Source organism: Octopus bimaculoides, chromosome 1, assembly GCF_046866305.1.
Source record: "Octopus bimaculoides isolate indiv1 chromosome 1, ASM4686630v1, whole genome shotgun sequence".
Taxonomy (NCBI): domain Eukaryota; kingdom Metazoa; phylum Mollusca; class Cephalopoda; order Octopoda; family Octopodidae; genus Octopus; species Octopus bimaculoides.
Genome location: NC_142928.1, coordinates 26,480,094 through 26,492,122, shown reverse-complemented (window position 1 = coordinate 26,492,122; position 12,029 = coordinate 26,480,094). Strand labels below are relative to the sequence as shown.

The following is a 12,029-nucleotide window of genomic DNA, read 5'->3' as shown; positions in this document are numbered from 1 at the left end:
AAAAATTCAGTGACAATCTGTCTCAGTAAGTTAGTTAAAGAAAAAATGGGTAATATCATTTGATAAATTGTATCGCATGTCATGTATTGCCGCCTAATAAGGGAACTGAAATATATGTTTAATTACTTTAATTATTACATGTTATGTAAATGAACTGTAGCATTTTTCTTGTGACTTATGCCTGGAAATAATTGTATTTTTTTTCTTTGGGACATTTACATCTCTGACTTCATTCCTAATTCCCGTCGTGACCATCTCAAGAGAAACTGAGCATCATCATATTTATTACTTTTTACATTGCTTTATTGATGGAGTATCCAATAACCGAATTTCCAAATGGACGTTAGTAAGTAGTATGAGATATTTGTACCGTTGATCTACTGATCATATACTGAGTTCTGTTATGGCAGCATTAAAATTATATACTTTTTGCTGAAAACTGGCCATTTTGATTCGCTTGTGGTAAATTCCTGTGAACTGCGACTTATATATACTACACCTTCATTCATGTGATAACAGCAGCTGAAGTTCATAAAGCAAAATATTTATTTTCTGCTTATAATCTGATGCAGACATTGCAAATACAAGTTATCATTACTTGTAGCCAATTTTCAGATTAAGATTATTGACTGAAATTTGCTTTTGTTCCGCTAAGACATTTCGAATAATATATAGTAAGTAGTCGCCAGCAGATTTGTATTTCATTCTTACTGTTACAGTTGATGTTATTGCTTTACTAGAGTGTGAGGGAGATTGTGGCTTACGACGGTAACACATCAAATGCAAAACATACTCGTCAACGTTGAAATGTTTATATATTCGGTGCCAGTTTAAAACATAATTACCGTCTGATTGTTTAACATAAACTAACTGAAAGGGGATGGATGGCAGTTATATCTGATGGATATTACTTCATTTTTTAATTTGGACAATAGTTTCTGTTTTAAGAAGGTTCAAACTGTATCATGTCGAAATACATCTTTTAGGACCTAAAAGGCTCGATCTTCCACAGTCTTCTTCACGATCGTCCATTTCCTTCCGTCTAAGCATGAACATTTTCTTACACTCAAATACGCATATATATGTTTGTATGTTTATCTGTGCTTTTTATATTCGTAAGAATGTTTATCTATCTGTCTCTCTGTCTCTATGTATGCATGTAGTTATGTATGTATGTGTATGTGCGTACGTGTGTGTGTATATAGATAGAACAGGCATGCGAATAACGTCGTCCATGATCCGACCCCATTAAAAAGTAGCCTGGGCAAGTGTCATCTATATTAACTACAGTTTCACCAATGTTTTCTTGCTTGATTATCCTGGACCGAAATTATCCATCGTGTGTGTATTTATAGATACGCGCAAACTCGTGTTTGCGTTTGTGTGTGTGTTTGTCTGTGCGTGCGCATGCTTGTGTGCGTGTGTTTGGTAATGGTAGATTTCTGTCCTTCAGCGATGAGGATTAAATTGTCCATCCAATCAGGAACCGAAATACGTAGCCCAACCATCAACATCTTCACTATTACTTCCTCGACTTCCTCGATACATAGTACATTTTCTGTATCTGTAATAACTCGAAGCACTTCCGTTTTTCAAAAAAATATTTTGTTATTTAACTTCTAGGTATTTTTGCATCAATTTTAATTTCAAATTTTTTTCTATGATCTTCTATAGTTTGCTTGCAATAGATTCTTACAAATCATATATTCAATTTAATTTTCGTTGGAATCACTAACATATGTAGTTTCAACAAGAATTATGCGAATTCCAAAGAGACATATAATACCATTTATTTGATGACATTTTAAATGTGACGTTGATTACAACTTTTATTTGTAAGATTTATTGATTCTGAGGAAACGTATTTTATTAATATCATTCGTTGTCAAGCAATAGCAATCAAAATTGCTCTTTATAGTATTTTTGTAAAAAAATCAATTATAATTGATTAACCACTAAGAAATTATTGATATATATTCTTACGGTGGTGACATTTGTACATAATCTTCTGATCAGTCAATATATATTTATCTAGCTCATTAACTAAGTCTTTCACAATTAAAATAACAGATGATACGGAGACAGCAAAATAAGTGTGTTTGCATGATAGTGGGAATTGTGAATTTAATTAGTTACATTACATTCTCCAACAAGTGCCACTAACGCAGGAACATTTCAATGGCGAAAGAATTTTTTAAAAGCTTTCCTAATGTCTGACGTTACAAATCTGTTTGGAAACCAACTGATTTTTACCTCTTATTTCGAAAATATAAGATCCTTCTGGTCTCCGAACTGATTTCATTTGTCATTTCAAAAGTATTCATTGGATCAAAACTAAAATAGTCCATATAATGACTCTCATCTGTTATGTGACACGGAGTTTCGAAACTACCAGACTTAACGCCGGTGGTATGTATCCTATTAATGATGAAAAGCAAATTATGTGTCTAGGACTTTAAAACACACACACACACACACACACACACACACACACACATGTATATATGTATGTATGTATGTATGTATATGCTACAACATAAGTGTAAATAAATCACACTGTTGGATATGATGAAGCATTGTCTAGTGCATTATGTAAAGTTTGGAGAAAGAGAAATGGAGGAGTGGGAGGTGAGTTAATTTAATCAGACATTCTTTAAGGAGAAAAAAGTAACATATGTAGTTTTCTAGGATACTACTACTAATCAAAGGGTTATGGGCTTTATTCTAAATAACAGACCAACTCATCTATAAAATTCCACAAATGTCACACGTTAAGAGTCAAGCAATATGTCACATACAGACTCACTATAGAAGGCAACCAGACTTCTCTCAAATATCACTCCATCCCCTTAGAAGAGAAAATACATACTATATAATATAACCGAAGGTATCCAATACATGAAAAGAGAAATGACTGGACAGGCACGGTTGCAACACCTTAATTCTTGGTATGTTCAATCAAAGCTGACCTAGTGTTAAACAAAAAAACAAAGTTTTATAAATAACAGTTGAGCTAAGCAACTTGTTTTTGAAACCAGACCCTTTTAAAAGTGATAACCAAATGCAGAGATTTTAACAATTCATATAATTAGCGACACTATGATTTAAAAAATTATAATCCATGTCCCTTTTTATTACACTCTTTCAATGTTTTTTTTTTTTTTTGACAAATTTCAGGTTATGGTCATATTGCGCCCAAAACAGCCTATGGCCGCATCGTAACGATATTCTATGCGCTTGTTGGCATTCCTTTAACACTGCTCTGTCTAGCCAACCTTGGCTCAGTATTTGGCACTGGTTTTCGGTGCTTCTACAAACATGCCTGTCGCTTCTTGTGTTATCTCTGCTTCAAGAGTGATTCACCACAACCTAGGAAACCCATCCGTTATCGTCCAAACAATAGAACAAATTCGGTAAGAGTTTACCTTCTTAATAATCGAAAATAATTTCTTTTCTGACATATAAATGATTCTTTTACAGGTGGTAATGTGGGATGTGAGGCAATAAAGTCCATTTTATTTCCTTGACGTCCTTTCACTAAACAGAAATGTCTTATAATGATACTTGCAACAAAACCTGGATTAATTTGAAATTTCGCATTTAATGTCGCATTTTACGATTTCCGACACAATAGCTATACAGGGAGACTACCAAACTTCCAGCTGGTTAATTTGGCTCCGCTTGTAGATAAATGTGCTCAAAATGGATATAAGACGATAGTTTTCATTGATTCCAGTCCAGGTTTCAGCCCTGTTTCAAACTTCAAGAAGGCCAATTTACAAATAGGCATCTACATATTTCAAAGTAGTCGACAGCGGTCTTCCTTACTTGTCTCTCAGCCTAACAACTATCGCCAAATCTCTTTTTAACTACAGAAATCTATTAATATGTTTACACATCTTTGTGGAAATCTATTAATATATTTACGCATCTTCACACACACACAAACACACACACACGCACACACATACACACATGCACATACACACACACACATATGTATTTTATCCTACATCTTTTACCTATTTCCTGTTCAAAACATTAGCCTACAGACATATTAGGGCACCATCTTGAAGAGGTTTGGTGCAGCGCATCGCCAGCAGTACTCATTTTGTTAAGACTATCACTTATTCTACCATTCACTCTTGTCGAACCGCAAGATGACGAAAAGGTAAACATACTAATACTGGTTATCAAGTGGTGGTGGAAGGACAAAAACACAAACACACACATACACACACACACACACATACACACACACACACACACACACACACACACACACACACAAACAAACAAACAAACACACGCACGCACATTTACACACGCACGCACGCACACACACATACATACATACAAAGGTCTTCTTTCGGTTTCCGTCTACCAAACACACTCACAAGGCCCAAGGCTATAGTATTACCCAAGGTGACATGCAGTGGGACTGAATCTGGTACCATGTGGTTGAGACGCAAGCTTCGATGTTATATTTTAAGTTTTGCTTATATAACTCATTCAGAGTCACTGATCCACTTATAAAAGGATAAGCAATTCAATATTAACATACGTCATGCATGCAGAATTAAAAATCATATTATCATCAGTATATGTCTGGAGTTGCCTCTAGTATTTGTTGTAAAATAAGAACGAAGGAAATCACTAATATATTGAGGATATCAAGTTATCAATGTGTCATATCTCAAACAGGTTATTTTAAATGCTTCGCTATTAAAATCAGTTTATCATAAACTAGCCTTTCCACCATTACTACCAAATACTACTCATGAAAACAAATTTGTGTTGTTTGCATTTTTTCTGAATCATTATTGTGATACTTACGACCCCTATAAATAAGTTGGTATTATAATTTAGAGGAAAATGTTGGGCGTTATGACATTGATTACTTAGCTGAAGTAAGTTATTTTCATCTCACAAACAAACAGGCGTAGCGTTGTTGCAATATGCAATACGTTAACGCTATTCCTTATATCTATTGACAAAGAGTAAACCGAAATTTTTCTGTGTTAGGCAATGATTGGTCAGTAAATTATATTACTGGTTGGTTACTTCCCTGCTAGAAATAGGAACCTAACTGGATCATCCTCCGAAGTTTTATAACACACTGAATAACCTGAATAACATCGATTTATAAAGAAATTTATTCATGCTGTCTTTTGGAGTCTGATGTTATGTGGTTGGACAATTGTAATCATTTTTCTGTTGTTATTTCTTCACCTGAACAATATAGCCAGTTTGAATTGAACGGTTTCGAACGTATTTGAGGGTATTCATAATCTATTCGTCTGTTTTAGACACAGAGATACATAATATAACATCGTAGCTATTACTAGCTCCTTAAGTTCAGTGGCCTCACAAAATCTGCTGCTTTAATTTTCATACATGAAGCTTTACTAACTGTTTACAGTATTATTTTATTACTGGATTAAACAACGAATTTCAAATATGTATTCAGGTAATCCTTAATAGGCTTTTACTATAGAGTGTAAGAATTGAAGAAATGTAAAGAAATAGCTGTTATTAACTCTTGGTCAGACTGTAAAAGAGAGATTAACTTGACTGGTTTCAAACCTAACTGATCATCAAAAGTCCCACACTCAACACTTATTCCCATGATAACATTGTTTCATGGCTACGCATAGCTACTATTTATAATGATCTTAATCATGTATAAATAAGGATTAGCTGTCGTCGGATTCAATAGATTAATGATGTGGTTGGATGGAGTGAGTCTCGGGTGAGAAAAGTATTTGTTGTACAGAAATATTTTTGTCATTGAAAATTGGACCAAACTACAACAGGGAGTAGAATACTATGCTAGCAGTCATTATATTAAAAAGACATAAGACTTGCCAATCCGCTTCATGGTTACTGAGGAGAGAATCGGAAAGACGCTGCCTCGGATTTTCACGATGAAGATGTGTTGGAACGACCACTCCGAGTCACAAAGATCGCAGTTACCCCGATAGCAGTGAGCAGGGATGTAGTCCGAGGGCTAAGAAAGCTGGAGGTCTCCACTGCCACATAGTTGACCACAAATGTGTCAGAGTGCGGCCGATACTTTGGCAATTTGTCCTTCTGGAATTCACGAGCAGCGAAGACTGGACTGATTGCCTTAAGCACTAATTACGGATAATAACAAATTTTATTAAGGTACACGTAAGCCTAAGGAACTTTGTAATCTAATAATCTGAAAATAAGCTGAGATGGTGTTCATCTTAACTAGTGAATTTATTTATTGAAAGATCTCCTCATTTGGAGCTTACATAAGCAAAACAATCAGCAATTCATATCAAATTAATTGGAGTTAAAGTTAAAGTCAATGTTGTCTAAATTTGAATGAACCATGTAGAATAATAAAAGGAAACAAATTCAGTTACTTGATCCAGTGTTGTAACAACTCAACTAATATTACTATTCTCGTGATATGGAACGGAAGGTATTATTATTAAATATCGGAATTATTAATTATAGAAAGGAAACTGGGTGCTGATGTCTTCCGCTTTGCTCATATCCGATTAAAAACCAAATTGGACCTAGTTAAACAGTCTTTTATTCCCGCGAACGTTTACGAAACCTAAAATACTATGCTGAAGAATATTAACAAATTTACCTTTGAGCGCTTTTCATTTAGAGAAACTATTTACCAATATGGATAGAAAATTAGTTCACAAGTTTAGTAAAAGTTAATTTTACTCCACTTCATTTACAGAACTAATCACTTTGCAAAGTTTCTTTAATTTTTTGTGTTGTCTTTTTAATGTAGTTGCTATTGATGTTGTAATTCTGGCTCTTGTTATGTAGTTCCAAATCATCCTAAATTATGCGAACTTATGATCACATGGGTTTCAGTTTTGGCCATCATCAGATTTGGTACATATGGTTCAATTCTCAAATATAGCCTTTCTATGCTCAAAAGAATGAATTATTAAGGGGAAATTAAAGTGCTGTATTTAGTAGTCCGAGAGACCAGGTAGAGTTCAGAAATGCCGATATGTGACAACATATTTGTCAGTAGATTTCTTTCCATCCAAAGACGTTAAAATTAAAATAAATAATACACAAGTTAGAATCATTTTCCTGTATAATTTGAAATTATAAATCTACTATTTCTTTTTGCTTATTTTCTTTTTCAGGAAGAAGTCCAGGAACCCTTACGTGGAGACCAGGGTGATATAATCGCACAAGATTCCGATAATGGTGACTATGACGATAAAAATACCAACCAAAAATCCAAAGACGGAACACGAGTACCAATAATCGTTAGCATTTTGCTAATAGCTATTTACATATTCGGAGGAGCGATGCTGTTTACTCTCTGGGAACAAGACTGGGATTATTTAATTGGATCCTACTTTTGTTTTATTACATTAAGTACCATAGGATTTGGGGACTTTGTTCCTGGAACTAGCCATGATTCGTGGAAAAATCAAGAAAAACTTATACTCTGTGCATTGTACCTAGTTTTCGGACTGGCGTTAATAGCTATGTGTTTTGACCTAATGCAAGAGGAAGTAAGAGCGAAATGCTTATGGCTTGGACAGAGGCTAGGCATTCTCGATACAGAAAATTGAAGAACTGTTATTGTTTTCTATTATGTTTCTGTTTTGTTATACTTTCTCTTGGAGGAAGTTAAATCATATATACGTCACTAGGAACGATATTAAAATACGGAGGAACAATCAACAGTTATATATAAGCCTCTTTCTATATAAATATATACCTCTGTCACACTCTTATCGTTTGTCTATCCTCCTTCATTTGGCATCTCGATCACTTTCTATATTACGGTAGCTAACTTGTTTTTTTTTCTTCTATGTTTGATCTGTTTCCTTCCTCTCTTTTTCTCTCTTTCTGTCTCTGTCTCTCCCTCGTCTCTCGCTCTCTACCTCATACTTTCAAATTCACAGTTTATATATCTTATAACCACAATCTCTCTATCTCCTCCTACAGTCACATACATTAAATTATGCAGGCATACATACATATGCATATATATACTTGTGTATGTGTGTGCGCGCGCATGTGGATGAATAAATATATGTAGGTATGCATGTATATTTACAAATAAATATATATATTAGATATTATATATATATATATATATATATATATATATATATATATATATATATATATATATATATATACATATAGATATATATATATACATACATATATATATATATATATATATATATATATATATATATATATATATATATATATATATATATATATATATACATACATATATATTATATATGTACACATGTCTATCTCTACCCTCTATATTTCTATTTCTCATTTCTCTCTCTCACTCTCTCTCACTCTCTCTATGTATATAATATATAATATATGCATATAATATGTAATATATATATATATATATATATATATATATATATATATATATATATATATATATATATGTATATGTATATATATATATATATATATATATAATATATATATATATATATATATATATATATATATATATATATATATATATATATATATTATATATATATATATATATATATATATATATATATATATATATATATATATATATATATATATATATATATATATATATATATATATCCACTGTTGTATGTTGACGTTAAATAAATTGTTTCAAAATAATGCAGATGTAGTTATCTTCACTTTCTCGAAATTTTCCACTTAAACGTTGCCAGTCTTTATCTGACGTCAAACCGAAGAGAAGAAACAGATTCACAGATTTAATGGTTGTATATGATTTTTTTTTCTTATTAAAAAATTTTGATACAGCAATACAGTGCAATTTTACCTTTTTTATAAATTTGTCTGTCAAAATATCTTAGTTTAATATCTATTAATAGAACGACTGAGGAGGGTTATTGATATCTATCTTGTTCTCATCATAAAGTTTCATCGGAATTTGACTTGCACTCCTGAAGAATATCAAAGCTATTTGTTATACGTCTTAAATTTTACTGCATGGTTACATTACATAACCAAGCATATTTCTGTGAGCCTCACTAAGTGCTGTGGGATGTCTTGAATTTTGCTATTTTGTTTCTATTCCAAGTACATATTGCAATATATTGGCTATTTGTACGCTAATATCTATGCTAATTTATATGCTAATAAGCATGCAATATGGATGCTAAATTGTGCTATCTCGTGTTCGTTGTTGTTAGGTGAAATGCTTATGTTTTAGTCATGTGTTTATCATCATGTGTACGACACTCTAATGCCTTGTGAAGGCGCGTGGCTTAGTGGTTAGGGTTTTCGGTTCACGATCTTATGATTGTGAGTTCCATATCCAGCAGCGCTTTCTGTGCTTGAGCAAGACGCTTTATTTCACATTGACACTGTCCACTCCGCTGGTTAAATTGAATTGTAACTGTAATTAAAAGAGCTGTATTGATCCATTTTATGTCAAGATGAATTACACTGAGAACTACATAAAGGGTGTGCGTGTCAGTGGTGTACTCAGCCATTTGCACGTTTATTTCGATAGTAGGCTGTTCCGTTGGTCGAAAGTGACGGACTATCAGTGAGAATTAAATTCAATCCCCACGAGCAGACTGTCTTTATTTATGTATACATAAGTATAATACAATGGTTTCGCCATTTTGATAAAGATGTATAGTTACAGGCATGGGTAATCAATAAGAGGTTTGTTTCCCAACTACGTTTTTCGGGTTTGATTCCAATATGTGGTTTGATTCCAATATGTGGTTTGATTCCATCTTGGGTGAATGTTTTCTACTTTAGCCTCGAGCCGACCAAAGCCTTCTGAGTGGATTTGGTAAGCAGAAACTATACATATATTTCAATCACGATTTGTGTAATATTATTTTGGTTCTGGTGTCTGTGAGTATCGCCTAATTTTTTTTCATTCTCTTGATTTTAATCCCTTGAGAACCCCTATCTATTGATTTGAATCTATTCAGATTCTAATTCGCTATATTAATGTGCAAAGACAAACACACACACACGTGAACACATTCCTACCGATAAACAACAAACACACACAGGCACACCCACACCCACACACACACGTGCATTCACATACACTCATAAGGCAGAGGCAGAGCTGTGCAGTTAAGAAGTCAGTTCAAAACTCAATGATTTCAGGTTCAGATCCTATGAGGGACAACTTGAACAGTTGTTCCTTAATAGAGCATCGGGCCGACAAATCCGGTGTGGTCAATTTGTTGTAAGAAAACTTAGTAAAAATCCGTCTTACATACACACGTACATGTATGTATATATGTATGTAATAATTTTAAATTAGGCTATATATATATATATATATATATATATATATATATATATATATATATACATATATATATATATATATATATATATATATATATATATATATATATATATATATGTATGTATGTATGTATAGGTATGTATGTATGTAGGAATGAATGTATGTGTGTGTATATGTATGTTCGTATTAGTACATGCTTGTATAATAATGACATTTTGTTGATTAATGTAATCTAAAATTTCGCCAAACGTGACCAATATAATAATAATTGTTCTACTGGTCACCTTTGCCGAACCTTTAATTATTAAAAGACTTTAAAATAAATCACATGTCTTGGTCGAATTAATCAACTAAGCAATCTAAAGCGGTGCCCCAGCATGGCTGTACTTCAATAAATAAAATGTAAAAGAATAAACTATTGTGTCTCTCCTTGTATCTATCTATCTATTATCTATCCATATATACACAGCTCTCCCCCCTCTCTCTTTCTCTTTCTCTCTCTCTCTCTCTCTTTGTATATGTATATATATATATATATTGTCAGACAGTATGTGACTAATTGCTTCACTACCACCTCCACATATTCCACCGTTGCCTATTTTTATCCACTTCTGTTTTGTTTAGGGTTATAAATTATTGCCATTTTTAGGGACTTTATTCCTATATTCATCATGCGCTGATGATATTCTGTAGTACATTTTTACTGCACTTTCTTTTAATTTATTATTCTTTTAATTAATGCGTGCTGGTCTGTTTCATATTTTTGTTAGCTTCCTTGAAGACAGGAAACAGTTATTTTCTTATTTTTATGCTACTGTTTTGTATTAGTTTTCCTGTATTCTTTACTAAATATATTTATAGTCCTCTTCAGTGTAGTTTACATAAATTGTTTAGAATTTTCTTTTCTCCCTCTATCTGTGGTTAATATATTCTTTCTCTCTCGGAATCTGAGGTGTTTTCTAAATATAATCTTTATTTTTCTGGGGGTTTTTTTCACACTAGTGGTATTCATTTACTTACTGTTCAACTGAGAATATTCTAATCATAATATATTTCTGGGACAGCTAGATTAGTCTATTACCTTAGACCTGCTTTAAATATTAATCTGATATGTCGATGAAGTTCTTTTCTAACGTTGTCTTTCATTTATGTGTGTTGCACTCCGTCTCGTTCATGAATATTCTTAGAATTTATAAGTCTGTGTTTGATCTAATCATTTCATCTCTTTTTCTTTATCTAACGAGATAATAGCGTTTTTGATTTAGCACATTCTAAAGTTTCTTTGGTTCAGTCGAATTTGTCATCTATTTTTCCTGTTAATTTCTCTAATAATCTGTGTAATGTTTGTAACTGTCTGTTTCTGGTACACATTAGAGTCATCCATTTACAAAATATGGTTCATTGATCTTCAATCTGTCTTACATTCCCTTTTATTCATATTTTGTTCAATTGTTTTTTATCCGGCTTCTGTATGAATTTCTTTCTTTTGTTTTGCTTATTATAATGGTTCCTTTGCATGTGCTTCAATTTAATATTTCATTTTTCTTTATATATTCAATGTTTTTTTTTCCTTTCTCGGTTCTCTGTATATTTGTTTTGTATTTCATATTTTGGTGTTCTGTTTGCAGGTTTATTAAAACAAATCAACAACAAACACCATTCATACTTCTCATTTTTGCTGTAATTTTTCCTCGGTCAGGAACATGCTATCTGTTTTTCCCTTTCTTCAGAC

The 12,029-nt window shown here is 32.5% G+C and overlaps 1 protein-coding gene across 13 annotated transcripts in view; it reads left to right on the top strand.

The window, feature by feature from the left end:
- Positions 1-7,746, top strand: part of LOC106876180 (potassium channel subfamily K member 18) — a 330,864-nt gene extending 323,118 nt beyond the window's left edge. For all 13 annotated transcript variants that reach the window (XM_052965904.2, XM_014924619.3, XM_089349788.1 and 10 more), the window contains 2 exons: positions 3,178-3,413; positions 7,152-7,746. In XM_052965904.2, coding sequence (XP_052821864.2) covers positions 3,178-3,413; positions 7,152-7,589 — 674 coding nt within the window. In that variant the 3' untranslated portion in view covers positions 7,590-7,746. The remainder of the gene's footprint in view (positions 1-3,177; positions 3,414-7,151) is intronic.
- Positions 7,747-12,029: the final 4,283 nt, after the last annotated feature.